Below are 22,726 nucleotides of genomic sequence, written 5' to 3'. Positions count from 1 at the left end.
AGGGGATGGAGGAGGCATTGTCGCGGCACAGCGACCAATTCACCTCAATGGAGCTGCGGAGGGTGGCAGAGATCAACAGAGGGCTGAGAGCCAAGGTAGAGAACATGGAGATCAGGTTGCAAGAGATATTGTGGGTGTGCCTGAGGGGGTGGAGGGCCAGAGGCCTACAGAATGCTTTGCCGATATGCTAGCAAAGTTGATGGGGAAGGGGGAGGATCCCTCCCAGTATGAATTGGACATGGCCCACCCGTTGCTCCGGCTGAAACCGAGAACGAATGAATCACCGAGAACTGTAATGGTCTGTTTTCACAATTTTCAGGTGAAAGAGAAGGTGCCTTGGTGGGGAAAGCAGAAGTTGGTGGCGTTGGATGGCAAGGGTATATGCATATACCAGGACCTGATGACGGGGCAGGCAAGGTGGGAAGCCTTTGGGCGAGCCAACGGGCATTGTGCAAGTGCAATGTGCAGTTTGGAGTGGTCTACCCAGTGAAGGTACGGGTCACGCACACTGGCAGGGCCTATTATTTCGAGATGGCGGCGGAGGCAAAGGCGCTTGTGAAGGCAGTAGGATTGGGACTGAACTGAATTTGGACTTTGATGGTTTTTTCCTTCGTTTTTTAACTCCTCTTTGTTCCTTGAATGCGTGTTATGTTTAACAATTTTGCTGTAACAAGGGTTTGGCCAGGGTGGTTTAGGATGCATGACGATTGGGGTTTGGGGAGTTTGTTAGGATGCGGGGTTTGGGGAGTTTGTTAGGATGCAGGGTTTGGGAGTTTGGATGGGTGTGTGTGGGGGGGGGGGGGGGGGGGGGGGGGCATTGGAGCTGATGAAGTTTTGTTTTCGATGTGTGGGAGGGGGCCCTGGCAGGAGCCGCCGCGCTTGCAAAGGGATTGTTCACTAGGGAACGGGAGCAAGATGGGGGTAGGGGCCGCGGTCGTTGGAACCTGGATGGGAGGTTTGGATAGGCCTGGGAGGTGTTAATAGTGGGGGGATGGGGATGATACTGGGTGAGGTATTTTCAAGAGGAACTGGGAGAGGGATTCTGGGAAGGGCGGGGGGAATGAGGGGTGACGGTGAACAGGGCTGGAGCTGGGTCCTGCTGGCTGGGCAAGGTCTGGGAGGATGGTCATGGCGGGTAGGAAGAGCAGGGGGGGTTGTGACAGACCTCGACTCAGAGTGGTGACGTGGAACGTACGAGTGTTGGGGAGACCATGAAGAGAGGATGGGTTTTCCCTCATTTAATGGGCCTGAAAGTGGATATGCAGTTGTTACAGGAGACCCATCTGAGGGTAAAGGACCAAATGAGGCTGAGGAAGAGCTGGGTGAGCCAGGTGTTCCATTCAGGCTCCGACAGAAGGGCCCAGGGAGTGCTGATTTTAGTAGGTAAATGGATGAGCTTCCAGATGGAGATGGTGGTAGTGGACCAGGGGGTCAGGTATATGATAGTGATGGGTGCGTTGGAAGGGAGGTTAGTGGTGATGGTTGGCATATATGCCCAAAATTGGGATTACGCTGGGTTTGCATGGAAGATATTAGCGGCCAGGCTGGACCTGGATACTCATCCATTGGTATTAGGGAGAGGATTGCAATATGGTGTTGGGCTCGAAGGTGGACAGGGGGTGGTGGGGGGGGGGGGGGGGGGGGGGGGGGGGGGGGGGGAGAGTTACGAAGATGTTAGCCGGGTTCATGAAGGAGATGGGAGGGGTGGTTCTGTGGAAGTTTCTTCCCTCGCGGGATAGGGAGTATTCGTTCTTCTCACCGGCCAATAAGGTGTACTTGAGGATCAACTTTTTTGTGATAGGAAATGTGCTGCTGGCTGGGCGACAGAGTGTTTGGCGATTGTGATATCGGACCATGCTCCGCACTGGGTGGATGCATTCTTGGAGAAGGGTCCGATTCAGAGGCCGGCGAGGAGGCTCGATGTGGGCTTGTTGGCTGACCTAAGTTGTTTCAGGAAGATGGGGAAGGTGATTGAGGAGTACATGGTGTTTTACCAAAATGGGGAGGTCTTGTTGTTTGTGGTGTGGGGGGGCATTGAAGGCTGTAGTGAGGGGTGAGGCCATCTCATTCAAGGCGAGATGCGGGAGGAGCAGCAGCGGCTGATAGTGAGGAAGTGAACAAACGAATATGATGGACAGTAGGATCCTGAGGGTAATGAGTTCACAGACAGAGAACAAAGGGATGAGAACAGCATGGCTAGGAAGGGGGAGGGGAGCTTTGCCTCATGGAGAGAATAGTGAAAAGGATGCTGGGTAACAAGAGGCCAGGATTGGGAAAATGCGAAGTGAGCCAATCAGGATATATGGCCAGGTCAGAAGGTGTATACATTGGCCATAGGGAAGTTTGTATGCGAGTCTTGATGTGATTTAATCAATATGTGCTGTGATTTCTTTGTCTTAGCTCTCACTAACTTTTGGGAACTTTAGAAGACAGCTGTGTGTGTTCTAATGTCCCACGTGTGAGTCAGCCTTGCAAGCTGGTGGAAATAAAACAATAATTGATACCTGCTAATCCATCTCAGATTTTATTGAGTCCAGAATGGCCACAAAGAATCAGGAATTAACAATAGAGGATATTTTGGAGGTTGATGAAAGATATGCGGAGGATCCGGAGCCGGGGCTATTGGTGAGGAGGAAGGAGTTGCAAGTGAAGTTTGATCCCCTGTCTACGGGGATGGCAGTTCGGCAGTTGAAGCGAGGTGGTAGATGGGTATGGTGAGAAGGACCATTGATTGCTGGTGGGACAGCTCCGACGGCAGGCAGCAATGAGGGAGATTGTGCGTGTTGTCTTATGCCTGTAGATAATATCACATGTACTCGGGCAGTGCAACCTCCCAATAGCAGGTGGCATCAGGCAGGTGACATCTGGCTATCAGCAGAAAGTTGTAAGGCGTACATTAGGACAGTCAAACAAAAGGGCAGTTCCAGGAGAGTCTAAATGTCACTCTATGATAACTTGGTCTGTGTAGCATTCTGATCGTTACCTTACCACATGCACATCAATAAAATATCATTCTGGTTAAGTTACCAGCAGTTCTGTAGAATCATTGCAAGACAAGATCACAGAACACAATAGTGTGGATTAGGGATGGAACGGGAGGGGTGGTGGTGGCTCAGAGCAGGCGAATAAGGTGTTTGAGGTCTTTTACCAGGGTTTATAGAAGTCGGAGCTGCCGGAGAATGAGTCAGGGGTGAGGGGGTTTCTGAAGCGACTGGAGTGGCTGGAGGTGGGAGGGGAGGGGGCTGGGTTAGAGGAGCCATTGTGTGTGGAGGAAGTGCAGGTAGCGATAGGTAAGATGCAGTCAGGTAAGGCACCGGGGCCAGACGGGTTCCCGGTGGAGTTTAATAAGAAGTTTAAGGAGACGTTGGCGCCGCTGATGGTGGAAATGTTTGAGGATGCGATGGTAAAGGGAGGGTTGCCAGAGACAATGAGGCAGGCATCCATATCATTGTTGCTGAAAAAGAAAGTTGGGGGGGGGTGGGCATGGAGGAGAGAGTAGAATTCGGCATGAGCCGAAAAACCGGTTTTGTGCCAGTGTGGATTTCCTGTGGGGTCTTCCACTGGTGCCCAGCTAGCGGATTGGGAAATATGCTGGAGGCTGGTGTGAAACTGATTTGTGACCCACTAATGGGATGCAGATGAAGCCTGATCAGAAACTGCACACCCCACCCCCAATTCTGTTTAGGGGCTGTTTAGCTCACAGGGCTAATCGCTGGCTTTGAAAGCAGACCAAAGCAAGCCAGCAGCACGGTTCGATTCCCGTAACAGCCTCCCCGAACAGGCGCCGGAATGTGGCGACTAGGGGCTTTTCACAGTAACTTCATTTGAAGCCTACTCGTGACAATAAGCGATTTTCATTTCATTTTTTCATTTCAATTCTCCGTTATGCCAGCGGGAAAACATATTGGTCCCGAACACGTCGGGAGCAATGTGGCACAAAGAAGGCAGGACTTAATCTGAGGCTGCCTCCAGTGTTCAGGATGGAGGCCGCCAGATCCCTGGGCCCTGGAACACCATAACAGTGCATGTGTGTTTGTGTGTCGGGGGGGGGGGGGGGGGGGGGGGAGGAAGGAAACATTTAGAGGTGGACCTTCCAGTTTCAGTGTCATCGATGAGGTCCATCTTTCAGCCTCAGAGTATTCCTGGAGATCCATCTTCTTTTTAAGGAGGTCCATCTTCTTTCTTCAATGGCGGGGTGGGGGGGGGGGGGGGGGGGGCATTAGTGGTATTGGGCGCCTTTTCAATATGCCATTTACGAAAGCAGGACTCATGCTATCAAGCCCGTCCCGCCATGGAATAAGCTGCTCAACCCCCGGGGGTATAATTAATGCGGTCAGAGCTGGAATACATGGCCGGCTTTTCACACTCCAGCCTTGAGACTTAGCCCCAGATGAGCAAATTCCATCTATTATAAGAAGGCATTTAGAAAAATGTAAGGTTATCAGGCAGAGTCAACATGATTTGTCAAAGGAAATCTTGTTCCCAATTTATTGGGGTTCTTTGAAGAAGTGACATGTGCTGTGGATAAAGGGGAACCAGTGGATGTACGGTACTTTGATTTTCAGGAGGTGCTTGCAAAGGTGCAACTTCAAAGGTTATTGCTGAAAATACAAGCTCATGTATTGGGGAAGGGAGGGTAACATACTGGCATGGATAGAAGATTAGCTAGCTGACAGGAAACAGAAAGTAGGCATAAATGGGCCTTTTACTGGCTGGCAGGCTCTAATGAGCGGTATGCCACAGGGATTGGTACTGGTGCCTCAACTTTTGAAAATAGGGCAGCACAGTGGCCCAGTGGTTAGCACTGCTGCCTCACTATGCGGAGGATCCAGGTTCGGTCCCGGCCACAGGTCACTGGCCCTGTGGGATTTTCACATTCTCCCCGTGTCTGTGTGTGCCTCACCCCCACAACACAAAAAGATGTGCAGGGTAACGCTGAATCACCCCTTAATTGGACGATCAAAATAACTGGGTACCCTAAATGTATTTTTAAAAATTTATATAAATGACTTGGATGGAAGGACCAGAGGTATAGTTGCAAAATTTGCTGATGACACAGATAGGTAGGAAAGTAAATTGTGAAGAGGACATGAGGCTACCAAGGGATAGGTTAAGGGAGTTGGCAAAGATCCAAGAAATGGAGTATAATGTGGGGAAAATACAAAATTGTTCATTTTGGCAGGAAGATAAAAAAATATTATCTCAATAGTGAGAGGTTGCAAAGCCTGAGATACAGAGATGTCTGGGTGTCCAAGTGCATGAATCACAAAACATTAGCATGCAGGTACAGCATGTAATTAGGAAAGCTAATCAAATATTATTATTTATTATGAGGGGAAGTAAATGCACAAGTAGGGAGGTTATGCTTTAGTTACACAGGGCATTGGTGAGGTCACATCTGGAGTTCAGGGAATATTTACGAGATGAATACCTGGAATGCACAGTTTGCCTTTCGAAGAAAGATTGCACAGGCCAGGGGCGAAATTCTCCGACCCCCAGCAGGGTCGGAGAATCGCCTGGGGCCGCTGAAACTCCTGCCCCCGCCGTGGCAGAGATTCTCTGCCACCCGGGAAGTGGTGGGGGCGGGAATCTCGCCACTCCGATCGGCGAGGCCCTGCGGTGGTTCTCCGGCCCGCGATGGGCCGAAGTCCCGCCGCTGGGAGGCCTCTCCCGCCGCCGAGGTTTGAACCACCTCTGGTGGCGGCGGGATCGGCAGCGCGACTGGGCCCCCGGGGTCCTGGGGGGGGGGGGGGGGCATGGGGCGATCGGACCCCGGGGGGTGCCCCCACGGTGGCCAGGCCCGCGATCGGGGCCCCCCTATCAGGGGTCGGGCAAGTGCCCTGGGGGCACTCTTTCTCCTCCGCCGCCGCCATGGCCTCCGCCATGGCGGAAGCGGAAGAGAAACCCACAGCGCGCATGCGCCGGTGGTGACGTCAGCGGCAGCTGGGCGCTGACGTCACCGCCGGCGCATGCGGAAACCGGCGAAAGCCTTTCGGCCAGCCCCGCTGCCGGGCGGCGGGCCCGAAAGGCTGCTGGCGCCGGTTTTTGAGCAAGTCGGCGTTGTGCCAACCGCTCCGGCGTGGGCCTAGCCCCCAAAGGTGCGGAAAATTCCGCACCTTTGGGGAGGCCCGACCCCGGAGAGGTTGGCGCCACTCCCCTACGCCGGGAACCCCCGTCCCGCCGGGTAGGGGAGAATCCCGCCCCAGATTTGCATCATCTGGAGCTTAGAAGATCAAGACACAACTTGATTGAAAAAAAAGATCCTGAGGTGCCTTGACAGAGTGAATATGGAAAAGTTGTTTCCTCTTGTGAGAGAATCTAGAACTGAGGGTCATAGTTTAAAAATAAAGAGTCACCCATTTTAGACAGAGATGAGGAGAACCTTATTTTCTCTTTGGAACACTCTTCCTCAAGAGGCGGTGGAAGCAGAGTCTTTGAATAACTTTAAGGCAGAGGTAGAGAGATTCTTGAGAAACAAGGATGTGAAATGTTATTGGAGGTAGGTGGGAACGTGGAGTGGAGGTTACAATCAGAACAGCTATGATCTCATTGAATGGCGGAGGAGGCTTGAGGGGCCGAGCGGCCTACTCCTGCCCCTAATTTCTGTGTTTGTATATTCATATGTGATTAGACAAAGTGAAGGCAAGTTTCCACCCCGTGCCGTGAAAGCACAGATTCGTAACCATTATTTCTCAATGCACTAACAGTTAACCATTGCAGACTGACGCATGAACTGTGATGGAAAACAAGCAAACACAGAGACTGGTGTGCACGGTTATATTTACAGTGGAACAGAAGTTTGGAATAAGAGAAAGCCAATTACCTTATTGGTTTGAATGCTGAATCAGTAATTTGTCCATTGTAAAAGCTCCAACCAGAGATGGATGGTGCAATTCAGCGGCCTCTTTGCACCAACTTGTGGTCGGGATAAATCCGTCGAATCTTGCGAGACGCCTCTCCTGAGATTTGTGGTGCTTGGAATTTCTTGCGAGATCCAACGGAACCTTGCAAGATGTTGCAATCTTGGCCTTGCCCTCACTGGGGCCTTAAAAAGGGTGGGGGAGAAGAAAAGATCGGGACAGCCTTTCGAAATGGCACCCTAATTTGCGAGGGGCCTTTCCTGCTGGTGAGCTACAGCCCGCCAGCAGGAACATGCAGCCTCAGCGGAGTGAATCTCCCCAAGGCCAAAGAGAACAGCAAAGTAACGTTAAATAGTGGATATCACCGAGGATCACCCTGCTAAACATGCCCAAATCTGGACATATACATTTTTCAGATGAATAGCGCTCGGAATTCATTATGCTTAATAACATTATATATGGATTTATATTAATTATATTTGCTAATATAGATTAGTATATCTTATACCTACATAGGCTAGTGTTCCTATGTCTTGGTCATATATATTATATTAGTATTATATATTGATGCTAGTGTATAAACCCAATCAACAAAAGCAATGATCCATATTATTCGAGGGAGATATTAGGAACTTGGGTCCAGAGATGTAGCAGGCAATTTAAAGGTTAAGCAGACTCAGGGGGAAAAAAACCTGTTCACATGGAGTCAGAGGGATACGCCCACACATGGCGAGTTACATTGTCCCAGCCAGAGTTAAACTCGTTAGTGGGAATACACAGGATGTCCCAGATCCATTGTTATTCAGGACACTTGTCTGACCAGCTATTAGCCAGAGTCTGATGGCCTCTTTGTCTGTCAATGGGAGGTTAGTTGCATATCAACAGCATGGCTCTGTACTTTTGTATAAATGGGAGTGGGCAACCAAACAGCGAAGATAATGATGATAGGTTCAAGTCTGGAAATCCCAGAGGCCTTTGTTTGAGAGGCTGGGCAGAGCTTAGAGAGAGAGAAAAAGAATCCTGTTTTGACCAAGTACAGGAGAAGGCTTTGAAAATCGACTGAGAGCGGTTATGAAAGTTGCCATCGAGGCAGGCTTTGGAAAAGGGTTCTGAACGAATGTCCCCAAAGGAAGAAAAAATGCTTCGCAAATGCAAGTATTGGCTTTGTCTACCTGTGTGAGTGGCATGAGAGCTACTAGTTCTGTTAAAGTGCTATTTAATAAGAACTATTGTGTTAAGGTTAAGTCACTACATGTAATCTGGTATTGTTCGCAAAGAAGTTTAAAAGTATGAAAATTGTTGTATTTTCTTTTGCTTTAATAAAGTTTGTTTCTAAAATAACCAAACCATATTTCCTATATTTTCATTCCTGGAATGAATCGATCTTTCCACACCTCTCAAAACTTTTAAAAGTTATACCTCTGGTCCAGTCTCTTAGCCACTGTTGAGAGCTGACCAGGCCTCTGTAACACAAGGCATGGGGCAGAGATTCTGCATGTAAACCAAGGGCCTACCTCATCCCAACAGTCAGAAAGGTATTGAAAACAATCAAGTGAACCTATATATCCTTTAGTTTAAGATCTTTCCAAACACGATGGACACAGACATGGCCCCTGCTCCATGAATCCTCTTCCCTTCCCTGGCTCCCTCGTGGCAGAAATACCTGGAATAGCTGGAACTGGAGGACATCTTTGCCCTTGGGGATCAGGTTCAGAAATCATGTTCTTCTGAATACAATTAAATAAAAATGCATTTCTGAGAGGCCTGTTTGATATGAAACTTACTTGATTTTTGTCCAAAACTGGACCACCAGACTTCCTCTCCACACAGTTGGCCAAACCCATGGCTGAACCATTAAATGAATCGCCGTATGTGGAAATTTCAGCCAGGTAACTGTAAATTAGCATGCTGCATGCCCTGGTGAATAACATATCAATCCTGATGCTGGAATTCGGGAACAAATGCTTACATTTGGCGTGCTTGTCACACAGCGCAGCTGCCCTCATGTCACAGAGCCGCAACGTGCCTTTGCTACTGCTGTAAACCAACAGGTTACAATGGTGGGGGTGGAACTCGGCGGCTGTGATCACTTCAGTCAATTCTTCCATGTCTACGGGTTTGATATCTACTATGTCTGGGTTAAAAACTCCATTAAGGAAAAACACAAGAGAGCGGTGACATTAATACTTCACAGAGGAGCACCAAAGACAAATTTTACATAAACAGTGATGCTAATGCTCGCAATTTACTCCAGACACTGTAATCACCTAATTGGATCTTCTGAATGAATGACTCTGAGGGAAAGACCAGCTAATAATGCAAGCAACGTTCTTCATCAAGAAATTAGAGGTGAGGAGCGGCACGGTGGTTAGCACTGCTGCCTCATGACGCTGAGATCCCAGGTTCGATCCCGGCCCCGTGTCACTGTCCATGTGGAGTTCGCACATTCTCCCCATGTTTGCATGGGTCTCACCCCCACAACCCAAAATATGTGCAGGCTAGGTGGATGGGCCACGTTAAATTACCCCTTAATTGGAACAAAAATAATTGTGTACTCTAAACTTATTTATTTTTTAAATGAAAGAAAATAGGGGTGGTGGCACAGTGGTTAGCATTGCTGCCTCACAGCACCAGTGGACCAGGTTCAATTCCAACCTTGGGTGACTGTCTGGAGTTTGCACTTTCCCCGTGTGTCTGCGTGGGTTTCCTTCCACAGTCCAAAGATGTGCAGGTTAGGTGGACTGGCCATGCTAAATTGCCTTTTTGTGTCCAGCGGTTAGGTGGGGTTGTGGGTTTATGGGATAGGGCGGGAGAGTGGGCCTAGATGGGGGTGCTCTTTTGGAGGGTCGGTGTAGACCCAATGGGCTGAATGGGATTCTATGGTTTTATCAAAATTCATCCAGTGAAGTTACAAAAGTTCATCTACTTCCGAGCTTACCTCAGCTTTTCTTTGTGCAACTATCAACTACAAATTTTTTTTAAAAGACCACAAAAGCACAAAAAATGATGCTGGTTCAATTAGAATCACAATTTATGGCTTGACCATAATGTAATGTTTCCCAATGTATATTCTGTTCACATAACCTGGTCAGATGTGAGAAAAATCCAGCATTCCATTTTCAGCCATTTGCTTGTTAAATACTTTTTCTTCCTCTCTTGGAGATGGGATTTTTGAACGTTATAATTTGCTGTCTAACAGGATCATGTGGGTTGTTGGACCCGCAGCCTGTTCAAATACAGAAGCAGCAAAATTCCACTGTGTCTTGACATCAAATACCACCTTTCTCGTTATTTCATACAATTTAAGAGTGCACTCTTCAAAAAAGGACTATGGTAGCTCCAAGGGGCCGTGCGTGAAGGGATAAATGCACATAGTTTACTGTATGGATGATAAGTTACCAAAAAAAGTGGAAGAGAAATTGGTGAAAAAGAGCTGACTAGACCTAAAGAAGGGGGTGGGGGGTTGGAGAGGGTGGCAGAGAGAGAAAAATGTGTTAATTGAGTTAGATAGCGAGAAAGACAGAGTTAATTGAGATGAAGAAGGAGACCGTCAGATTTTACGACTGAAACATTTCACGTGTGACAAAAATCTGTGTTCCATCATTAATGGCAAATGAAACATAGAAAACATGAATCTCAGCAAAAATACAAATTAAAAAAAAACTAGACAGCAGTTTGCAATCATAATTTCTTGATTTGTTCATTTGCAATCCTACAGAAGTATCAGGCTTTGGTAATTAAAATCCAATGAACAATACTCATTTGGTTCTTTTTATTATTTCACAGAATGGGGGTGTCGGCTGGATAGGTCAGCATTTATTGCCCAACTGTAATTCCCTTCAGGTGGTGCTGCGCCGTCTTCTTGAACTGCTGCAGTACATGTGGTGTAGGTACGCCCACGACGCTGGTAGGGAGGGAATGCCAGGATTTTGACACAGTGACGGAATGGCGATATAGTTCCAACTCAGAATGGTGTGTGGCTTGGGGAGGACCGTGCAGGCTGTAGGGACCCCATGCATCTGTTGCCCTCGTCCTTCTAGGTGGTAGAGGCCATAAGCTTGGAAGGTGCTGTCGAAAGAGCCTTGCTGAGTTAATGCAGTGCATCTTGTAGATAGTACACATCGATGCCACTGTGTATCAGTAGTGGAGCAAGTGGATGTTGAAGGTGGTGGATGGGGTGCTGATCTAATGGGCTGTTTTGTCCAGTATGGTGTCAAGTTTCTTGAGTGTTATTGGAGCTGTACAGATCCCGGCAAGGGGAGAGTATCCATCACACTCCTGACTTGTGCCTTGTGGACAGGCTTTGGGGAGTCAGGTGTTGAGTAACTTGCTGCAAAATTCCCAGCCTCTGACTGACTCTTGTAGCCATAGCATTTATATAGCTGGTCCAGTTCAGCTTCTGGTCAATGGTACCCCTCAGGATGTTGAGGGGGATTCAGCTCTGGAAAAGTCATTGAATGTCAAGGGGAGATAATTTGATTATTTTTTGTCCGTGAAATGAATGAAAATCGCTTATTGTCACGAGTAGGCTTCAAATGAAGTTACTGTGAAAAGTCCCTAGTCGCCACATTCCGGCGCCTGTTTGGGGAGGCTGTTACGGGAATCGAACCGTGCTGCCAGCTTGCCTTGGTCTCCCATCAAAGACAGCGATTAGCTAAGTGAGCTAAACAGCCCCATCTGATGGGTATTGCCTGGCATTTGTGTGGCACAAATAATACTTGCCACTTATCAGCCCAAGTCTGGATATTGTCCCGATCTTGTTGCATGTGGGCACGGACCACTTCAGTATCTGAAGAGTCGTGAATAGTGCAGAATGTTGTGTGACCATCAGCGAACATCCCCACTTCCGACCTTGTTATGGAGAGAAGGTCATTGATGAAACAGCTGAAGATGGTTCTACCTAGGGCACTTAAGGTGCTCCAGCCTTGGTGGAACCAAAACTGAGCATCAATGAGCTGGTTATTGCTGAGTAAGTGCCACTTGATAGCACTGTGACAATCCCTTCCATCACTTAATGGGGCAATAATCGGTCAGGTTGGATTTGTCCTTTTTGTGGACAGGACATACCTGGACAGTTTTCTACATTACTGGGTAGATGCCAGTGTTGTAGTTCGACTGGAACAGACTGGGTAAGGACGTTGTTAGTTCTGAAGCACAAGTCTTCAGTACAATTGCCAGAATATTATCAGGGCCCATAGCCTTTGTACCATAGCCTGTGCCTTCAGCTGTTTATTGATATCACGTGGACAAAACCAAATTGGTTGAAGACTGGCATCTATGATGCTGGGGGACCTCAAGAGGAGGTCAAAATATTTCATCCACTTGGCATTTCTAGCTGAAGGTTTTTGCAAATGCTTCAGCCTTGCATTTCTCACTGACGTGCCCCATCATTAAGGACGGGGATATTTGTGGACACTCCTCCCCTACTCAGTTATTTATTTGTCTACCTCCACTGATGATTGGATGTGGTGGGAGCAAATCTTAGATCTGATACATTAGCTGTGGAGTTGCTTAGCTCTGTCTATTACTTGCTGCTTCTGCTATTTGACATGCAAGTGGTCCCGTGTTGCAGCTTAACCAGGTTGATACCTGATGTTGCTCCTGGCTTGGTATTACCTGGTGTTGTTCCTGTACTCTTCATTGAACCAGCGTTGATATCCCCGCGATTTGATGGCAACAGCAGAATGGGGAATATTTCAGACTATGAGATTACAGATTGTGGTTGTATACAATTCTGCTGCTGATGACCCACAGCGCCTCATAGCTTCCCAGTTTTGAGCTGCTACATCTGTTCGGAATCTATCCCATTTAGCACTAGTCATGCCATACAACATAATGGAGGAGATCCTCAATGTGAAGACATGGTTTGGTCTCTCTAGGATTGTGTGGTGGTCACTCCTACCAATATTGTTGTGGCAAGATACATCTGTGACTTGTAAATTGGCGAGGACAAGGTCAAGTATGTTTTTTCCTCTTGTGGTCCCCTCACCACCTGCCACAGTCCGTGGCCAGCAGCGACGTCATTTCAGACTCAGCCTTCATGGTCTGTAGCAGTGCTACCGAGACACTCATGGTGATGGACATTGAAGTCCCCCCACCCAGAGTACCTTCTGCGCCCTAGTTACCCATAGTGCAACTCCACGGTGGTGTTCAATGTGTACTGGTGGTGGTGGTGGTGGGGGGGGGGGGGGGGGGTGCAATTTTGGCACAAGCCCTCAGTTGTTAGTAAGGAGGACTTTGCAGGATTGACAGTGCTGGTTTGCCATTGTTTTTGTTGCCTCGGTCGATGCCTCTGTAGACTGTGTAGCAGCTTGGCACGACTGAGCGGCCACCAAGACCATTTCAGAGGGCAGTCATGCATCAACCATTGTGTAGGTCTGAACTCACATGCAGTTCAGAACAGGTAAGGAAGGCAGATTCCCTTCCTTACAAGGACACCAGTGAACCAAATTGGTTTTTAGGACACTCGACAATGGTTTCATGGTCACTATGACAGAGACTATTTGAGTACTGCTGCAAAAAGAGACTTCTTTGTCAAAGCTTTTCATCTTGCACTCATCAGAAAACCAATGTCAGGGGAAACAACAAATTCATACTCCATGAGAAGAGAGTCCTAATTTATTGGCAAGTGGACTCGATTGATGGAGAGCATGATGCTGAAATAGGGCACATCAAAGGCATCCTCTGGGATAATTGCTATGCTGATCACCATACAAAGTCATGCACTTTCAGCCCCGAAAAGTGCCCGGATTACCTCGAAGGGCAAGCTATCTCAAAATTGTGAGCAACAGGTGAAGTTTCACGATGGTTGAGTGACCTGGCAGAATTCCTGGGATTGGAAAAGATCAAATATGCTCTGAGAGGATTGGAGGAAGGGTTCTATTCCAGTGGGTGGTGATCATCACTTTTTTTAAGGACCTGCTCGTGACCAGCAATTAGGGGGATGGGGCGGGAGGGGGAACAGGGGATTTAGGGTGCTACTGTTACTTCGTTAAAATAAAAATGACCACCTGTTTGCATGATATAGCTCAGCCTTTGTATGCAAGAATTTGATAATGTTTGGAATAAAACATATTTTCAAAAATAAAAAAGCAGAGAAAAGACTATCGGCAGAAGGGTTTTTAATGGTTCCAGGAATTTGGCAGAAATAGTTCCGTTTTGAAGGTCAATTGGAGAGGTCGGGACTGTTCTTGATGGGATGAGAAGGCTGAGAGGAGATTTGATAGAGATATTCAAAACCATGAGGGGGCTGGACAGAGCAGATGGAGAGAAACTGTCCCCTCTTGTAAAAGGGTCGGGAATGAGAGGGCACAGATTTAAAGTGATTTACAACAGAAGCAAATGCAATGCGAGAATAAAACGTTTTCACACAGCGAGCGGCTGGGGTCTGGAATGCACTGCCTGCAAGTGCGGGAGAGGCACTCAGGGCATTTAAGAGGGCACTAGATGGTTACTTGAATAGAAACAATATACAGGTGAATGGGGGAAATGACAGAGGAACGGCACTGAGTCATGATGCTCATTTGGAGAGCTGGTGCAGGTACAATGGGCCGATCGGCCTCCTTCTGTGCAGTGACAGTTCTGTGATTGCGATTATGTTTCATCTGAAATAAATATGCCAATCATTTTACAACGAGCGTCAAAAGAAAATGAGCCAGGCTTTCAGGTCGCAGTCATCATTTTGTTCAACTATAATCGCCCAACACAAGATAATGAGGTTGTGTTATAAAGTTATAATGAGGTTATGTTATAAAGTGCCTTGGGTTTTCTTCCGGTGGGATGTGCAGATTTTACTGTGCAGCCGGCTCATAAGACTAATTCTGCTTCAATAAATTATAGACAATTCGGACACAGATTTGTTACTCGGAATTCAGTCATCTGAAAACTCATTCTACCTATTCTCTCGAGACACAGTATCGTCCAGTTCCAAGTGTAAGAGCTTGAAATAAAAAATGAGGAATTCAGCGCTTGATTACTAATCTGCACGTGTCAATTAGGGAAAGAAAACTCGCTGATACCTCGGTCCCCAGATAACGACAGCCTGGCCTGTACAAGGTGGATGCACAGTGCAAGGCAAAACAGTATCCGGACATGAACTATGATGTAACACAAGGTGGATTTTAGTGCCTCCCCCGCCCGCCCCCCCCCCCCACACCAAAAGTTTGGAGTTGGGACATTTAAATTGGGTAGGAACATGCAGGGTGAGGCCACTATCTTGGGTTTTTTCATTTCTGCCTGATTAAGTCTGGGCCAGGAAAGCTTATGAAGGCAGCAATAATTTTCCACATAAGAGCCTCATCCAGCCACCAGTGGGTGGAGGAAAGGGAACCTGCATGAGGTATCAGCTTCGCTTATGGGCTCAAGAGGGTCCCTCCATGTGGTCCCTCCTTCGAAAGCATTCAATTGCTGATCAAGGGACCCGGTATCAGGGGAGGGGGGCTGTGATGCACCTGCCATTTCTTCAGCCCCTTTTCACTCCACAGGCAGCAAGCCCTTTCACATGATCCCCACCCTGCCCCCACTCTCCTGGGATCTGGATCCCTTGGCATTGCAGGCCTCAGGTGCTGCATTACCAGTTGCAGCCACCGCTCCCAGTGGCACTGCCTGGAGTGGACAGCTGTCTGATTGGCTGGTAGCTCCCCATGGATGGGGCTAGGATTTTGTCACCCACATCCTACATGGTGGGGAAGGTGCCTGATAGACACTGAATGTAACAGAGGTGACAGAGGACCATCACTGGTGCGAGATCGCGATAAATTCCACGTGCGGATTCACTGTGGCAGTAACAAATTAGGACACTGTTAGTGAGATATTTTATTTGGTACACATGGAATTTCTCAGGGACTGGCCACCAAACACGTCTCAATAAATTGGAAGTGATCACATTAAATCCTGGTCACACATCAACAGGGAAGGATGGTAGCACAGTGGTTAGCACAGTTGCTTCACAGCTCCATGGTCCGAGGTTCGAGAGGTTGGCTGGGGTCACTGTCTGTGTGGAGTGTGCACGTTCTCCCCATATCTGCGTGGGTTTCCTCCGTGTGCGCCGGCTTCCTCCCACAGTCCAAATATGTGCAGACTAGGTGGATTGGCCATGATAAATTGCCCTTACTGTCCAAAAAGGTGGGGTTACTGGGTTATGGGGCTAGGGTGGAGACATGGACTTAAGTGGAGTGCTCTTTCCAAGATTCGATGGACCGAATGGCCTCCTTCTGCTCTGTAATCTATGATGATTCTATGATCAATCTCACAAAGAATAATGGTAGTGTGCACCACCAGGCCAGACTGCTAATGATGCACAAAAAAATGAACCTACACGTTCAGACATAAATCACACATGTAACAAAAAAAAAACTAAAAAGAGGTGGGGGCTGACCAGAAGAGTGTTGTCGACTGCAGGTTTTAAGAGGATTATCTTACCTAGCCTTGCTAATATTTTCCCATCTTTTAAAGGGACTAAATAATACTGGGATATTTTTTAATTGACCGGAGATGCCCTCGTGAAAACAATGTGCAGGTCTACAAACCAATACAGGATAGGTGATTATGAATGAGCCCATTCTCATCATCAACTCTCGCTCACACTAGGCTTTCCAGAAGAGGTTATTACTAAGTGAACATATGAACATACCGATAAGCAGGAACATCAATCTTGGCTGGTTTTGTCCATCTTTCAGATTTAGTTAATTATAGAGTAGGATATGTTGTCCAGCCAATGACGAGCCAAAGAATAACTGTGGTGACTTAAACTAGACAAACATACGATCTAGCGACATGGGAATTTTCACAGTAACTTCATTGCAATGTTAATGTAAGCCTACTTGTGACACTAATAAAGATTATTATTTGGTGGTATTAGCGAAGGAAATGAAATGAAATGAAAATCACTTATTGTCACGAGTAGGCTTCAATGAAGTTACTGTGAAAAGCCCCTAGTCGTCACATTCCGGCACCTGTCCGGGGAGGCTGGTACGGGAATCGAACCGTGCTGCTGGTCTGCTTTAAAAGCCAGCGATTTAGCTCAGTGAGCTAATCCAGCCCCTGGTGAAATAATGCAAGGTGTCCAACACGATCATTGTCCTCACCTGGGTCACTGACCTGGTGATGCAGTAAATGGCTAACCCAGAGTAAAGTTCAAATGGGTTAACTTTCGAACACAAAAACAATCCACCAAGCACATGGAAGGAAATACTCAAATGTTCCATGTGCACAGTACAAACCAAAACTTCCAATTAAGTTGGTTTCTCTAAATGTATTAACATCAATGTTAATGCTAGGGGAGGGGAGGCAATGGCATAGTGGCATTGACACTGGACTACCAATCTCGAGACCAAGGGTAATGCTCTGGGGACCCGGGTTTGAATCCCATTGCAGCAGATGTTGAAATTTAAATTCAATAACAATCTAGAATTAAAAGTCTAATTCTCACCCAGAAACCATTGTCAATTGCCGTAAAAACCCATCTGGTCTGACCTACACGTGACTCCAGACCCCCCAGAAATGTGTCTGACTCTTATCTGCCCTGTGAAGTGGCCTAGCAAGCCACTCAGTTCAAGGGCAATTAAGGATGTGCAATAAATGCTAGCAATAAACATTTGCCAGCGACGTACACATCCCATAAACGAATAGAAAAAAAAAAATCAAAAATCTCTGATCCCACCAGTTTAAATGAATTAAATAATTTAATAAAAATAAAACCTCTGCTTCCATCTTGGTCTATATTTTTTCGCTGCTTTGGTCTCACGTTGTTGTTTCTTTATTCCTTCATATTGCATTCAGACGGCTTTTATGTGGCAATTCACAACCTTTGTTTCTTCATTACATCCATCACCACTCTCTTTAACTGTTGCATCATGAGATCATTTGGCCTCTCCTGGTCTCCACCCCATCATCAAAGATCTTCTTTGTTCTTCCTGCCCCCTCCCTTCCACTGGTTTAAAAACTCCGTTTCCATCTTTCTTTGTCTCTGATGAAACGTCGCTGACTGGAAACATTAACTCGTGTTTCTCTCCGCAGATGTTGCCTGGCCTGCTGAGTTTTTCCTGATTTTCCTTTGTTCTTATTTCAGATCTCCAGCACCTAATTTTGCTTTTGTGTTGAGAGTTCTATAGATATTCTATTTGAGTGGCTTGAGTAATGCTCTAAAATACATAATGCTGCTTAGCATCTTTCTAAAGAACTATCATCCTCTTAACTTATTTTAACGCACACGCTGGCTCAACAAAATTAAACTCTCAGGAACTCTGGAAACTAGTTTGTCATTAATGGATGCTGCCAAGGCCAGGTTTACATCCATCAGAATATGAAATGACCACTTTAGATATTCAGTGGTTGAGGACGGGCACACTGTGGAAAGAGCAACATGATTGTCATGGAAACACAGTACTTGCCCCCGAGCTCTGTTGCCAGTAATCTGAAAGCAACACTTATCAGTGCATTGCCAAAAGTGTTATTTTACCAACACTCAATTGATAATGACCTGCATCCCACGACGATGTGCCTTTGCTGCGAGCCATTTTAGATTGAATAGTTGTAATGAGACCTTAGTTCCGAGTGCTCTTCTGGGCATCATTATGCAGGGATGACACTGTCTCACTGTACTTACCGGTTATTATAGTTTCCAATCCAAAAAAGTACCAGCATAGAATAAAGCAGTCACCACTTAGATTTTCAAGTTGATATGATCCAAGGCAAATCTAGCTCATCAAACCCATGACTTGTCTTTTACACATCCACCTTTATGGAATCAGTACAGGTGGCAGTCAGCCAATGGCAAATTGTTTTTGAGAAATTACTTGAAAGTAAACCTCTGTCTGTACCTCTCTTTCTATCAGAAAAATGTAAAGAATTTCATTAAAAATGTACTTTTTGTTCAACTGAATTAAACTAGTTAACATGCGAACAACGGTCTCACATCACAAAGAAACAATTAGAGTTCTGCTGAAACTAAAAAGCAGTGTGAAACATGGGGAGGGAGTGTGTGAACATGAACTCAGAACTTTCAGTTTTAACCGGTGTGTGTGTGTGGGGGGGGGGATGAAAATCAGACCGCTTCAAGCAAAGGATGGCTCCTTTAAATAATCTAACAATAATAAAAATCTTTACTATTGACACAAGTAGGCTTACATTAACACCACAGTGAGAAGATACTGTGAAACTCCACTTGTCAGCACACTCCAGCGCCTGTTCGAGAATTCAGAATGTCCAAATTGACCTAACAGCACATCTTTCGGGACTTGTGGGAGAAAACCGGAGCACCCGGAGGAAACCCACGCAGACACGGGGAGAACGTGCAGAATCCACACAGACAGTGACCCAAGCCGGGAACTGAACCTGGGACCTGGCGCTGTGAAGCAACAGTGCTAACCACTGTGCTACCGTGCGTGTCTCAGATGTCTTTCTCCATTCTAGGTTGAACCCAAGCCTAAACCAGACAGCTCAAGGGAAGGCCAGCATGGAGGAGATAGGTGCCATCCCAACACTCCATATGGGTCAGAAGAAAAGGTGCACACCACCACAATCCCCTTATAAATTAACCTGCTTCCTCCTTTACCCTCCCACACCCCAACTGATTGTTCAGCTCATTTACCATCATGCACAATCGGAGCCACCCTCAAGGCTGCCTTTTCAATTCCCCCACCTGCTCTTGCCATCACAACACCTCTTGCTCCCTGATACCAGCCCTCAATCTTTCCCCGACTCAGTTTTTGATCTGCCCACTCCAGCACTAGCCCTCGATCAACTCTCCACTCCCCAGCCACACTTAAACTGCGGCCTAGTTCCTAAGGCCCACCTACCTGACAGCCAGATAGACTCGCAATCTGAACGGTTGTGGCTGGAATCGATCTTGCAATTACATTTTACAGAATCCAAAGATGCAAAATGGCACTTGCCCATCCCCACCTCTCCGTTAATATCTGGATCAGAATCTCCAACTGAGGTGTGGTGATCCTCAGGTTAAATCACCACCAGTCAACTCTCCGCCCTCAAAGGGGAAAGCAGCCTATGGTCATCTGGGACTATGGAGACATTACTTTGCATACATGAATATAGATTTTGTGAAACGTGAACCATTACATTTATCCTTTCTCACCTTTTAAATGCTTTTTAAAAAAAATCGATGTGCAGCATATTAGGAATTAATCCATTAACTTTGTAGCAACTCTCCACCTTTGGATAGCAACCACTTGTGACAAAGGACAAGCCTTAAATTGTGCCGCTAATTAGGTTTCGGAATTCTCACAAATATAATTCTAAGGACAATCCTTCCTTTCAGCATGTAGCCAGAAAATCTCCTTCCTCTCTCAAACCACTTCTGGTGCACAAATTAATAGATGGTGGGGGCAGCTTGACAGGCTCTAGTCAAGACAATAAGTAAAGATCTACAGCAATATCATCTCTACTCATTTTCTTTGAGTCGATCCACTACAGCCTCGATCAACAGGGTACCGTATGGCTCATTAAGGCATTTCTATTTGCATGCAATTGGAAAATGAAACATAAACGTCAGCCAAGAATTAGGCTGGGGCTGTTTTCCTCAAAGCGGAGAAGGTTAAGGGGAGTGGGGAGGGGGGGGCATCAATAATGTTGCTAACGGTATAGTTAGCAGCAGCTTATGGTGCTTCAACAATGTCATTGCTTGCAGCAACGTTTCACAAAGATTTATTTTGCTGACATCCATTTTCACCAGTTAATGTTTAGTTTTGAATCAAATGCAACAAAGGCAGGCGGGATTTAACTGAACGGGAACAAAGTCCCATAGCGAGCTCATTTAGCCGTGTGTTTCTCGTCACGCACAGCGCTGAGAAACACCAATTATTATACTGGCACCGGGGTTAGAAAGGGGGCCTCAGCAGAGAACACACGGTCGAGCAACACATAGCTCCATTCTGTGCACTGCGCTATGGGAGTTTGTTCCCAATTAGTTGAATCACAACCTTAGAAATGTTTTGGTTGAATCATGCCCATTGTTTTTTCTTGACTATGTCATTTGTACATGGTTGATGTAGAAATTGATACTACTTCCGAAATTAGGCAAAAAAAAATATTGAATTCTTTTGCGGGACCTGGTGTCACAGGCTCAGCCAGCCTGTACTGCCTATCCCTAACGGTCCTTGAGAAGGTTCAGTCACTGTGCGTATCTGACCTGAGAGCACTTGTTGCCAACATAGGGCCCTTCACCTAGACCCACACATAAACTTACTTCAAAAAAAACTTGAATAAAGACCGAACAATTTCTTTTGACACAAGGACAGCAGTACTTCAGTTTTAAAATAGTCAATTGTTTTTCAGCTTGATTTTAGCAAATATCACAGCTGGAGTTGTATTGCATCTGGGCATGCGACGGAAAGAGAGAGGAGGAGAGAGAGAAGCAAATGACTAAATTATGTTACTTCTCAGATGCTTTGAATAGCATGTTGTGAGATTCACTTTACGCACACTCAGCTACTGCAGCATCACTTCAGGAAGCATGCAGGTATCAGCAGATAAATTTGATCATTAATCACAACTTACATGGTTGCATTGTATCCTACTGGTGTCCTAGCGTAAGCATCTTTTCTTTTGTACCGGGGCGAGAAGGGTGGGAGATGCGGAGAAATTTCAGATTAAGATGCTTTCTAGCCTGACTTGAACAGTGACTCTCGAAAAGAATTAGAGTACTTTTTGGTGTGAAAAACTGAAAGCCCAAAGTGGCATGAAACCTGAATGTCAAAGCCATAAAAATGAAACAAAAGGATAATAGTACATTTATTTTTATAAATTTAGAGTACCCAATTCATTTTTTCCAATTGAGGGGCAATTTAGCATGTCCAATCCACCTAGCCTGCACATGTTTGTGTTGTGGGGGCGAAACCCACGCAGACACGGGGAAAATGTGTAAACTCCACAATGGCAGTGACCCAGAGCCGGGATCGTACCTGGGATCTCGGTGCCATGAGGCAGCAGTGCTAACCACTGTGCCGCCCCATTTACTGCAACCATATCAATAACAAAAAGCACTCTTGGTTTTCATTTACCGAATCACAACATTATGTATGAAAGATTTACACGCTGAGAGTTGGATATGAAACCGATGCTCCTATTGGGAGTTTCAATGAACCTACCAGTACAAAATCCATGTTTTGTCTACGAACAGAACGAGAAATTAATCCTCGGTAAGTGTAATTTCAGCGACACTCTCAATGATTCTTTGAAACCGCGCATGTGCATAATAAGTCAAAGGATACTGAAACTTCTGTCCGTTATTCCTAAATGCCAAAGGTTTATCCTGAGGTCATCAGCTGACATATAGGTCTCACAGTCACTGTTGACAGAAATTGAGTTGATGTGATAGGTGTGAGCGTTAGCAAAGATCTTTCGTGGAGTCACCTCCACCATCAAATCCATGGGCTTCAGCACGGGCACCTGCAGAAAGAGGGAGATTAATATTATTGTACAGCTGCTTCCGCAAATTCATGGTCAACCGGCTACTATCCTTGCTAAGACGTCAAGCCCAGATTCTGTAAATTGCCTCCAAGGTGGAGATTTTAAATGAATCGATTCGTTCTGGCTGGGTTAACGCCCTGATGTAGCAGAGCTAAATTACTCAAGGGTATTTTTTATGTCAGTCACCCAGATTCATTGGTCTGACCTGGAAAAATAGGCTAGTCATGGAGGCTTGTATTTTTCCCATTTAACTCCAAATAACTCTTCAAAATAATTCTCTCGGAGGTAACAGATCCCAGATAGGAAACCACCAGAAATTGTCGTGTTCACCATCTGCATTTATCTCGCTGGTTAAATGTTAATACAATCACTGTGCAGCCTTGCTTGTCCCTTTACTGTGGCCGGTGCTTGGGGTCCCACCAGCAACAGGCGTTGCCAAT

The 22,726-nt window shown here is 46.4% G+C and overlaps 1 protein-coding gene across 8 annotated transcripts in view; it reads right to left on the bottom strand.

Moving 5' to 3' along the window:
* Window positions 1–22,726, bottom strand: part of LOC119963430 (serine/threonine-protein phosphatase 2A 55 kDa regulatory subunit B gamma isoform) — a 341,572-nt gene that overhangs the window by 71,806 nt on the left and 247,040 nt on the right. For all 8 annotated transcript variants that reach the window (XM_038792539.1, XM_038792540.1, XM_038792544.1 and 5 more), the window contains 2 exons: window positions 22,088–22,265; window positions 8,830–8,994 (listed from right to left, as the gene is read on the bottom strand). In XM_038792539.1, coding sequence (XP_038648467.1) covers window positions 8,830–8,994; window positions 22,088–22,265 — 343 coding nt within the window. The remainder of the gene's footprint in view (window positions 1–8,829; window positions 8,995–22,087; window positions 22,266–22,726) is intronic.

The sequence above is a fragment of the Scyliorhinus canicula genome, chromosome 3 (assembly GCF_902713615.1).
Source record: "Scyliorhinus canicula chromosome 3, sScyCan1.1, whole genome shotgun sequence".
NCBI lineage: Eukaryota > Metazoa > Chordata > Chondrichthyes > Carcharhiniformes > Scyliorhinidae > Scyliorhinus > Scyliorhinus canicula.
The sequence above is the reverse complement of the archived record's forward strand: the minus strand, read 5'-3'. Positions and strand labels throughout refer to the sequence as shown.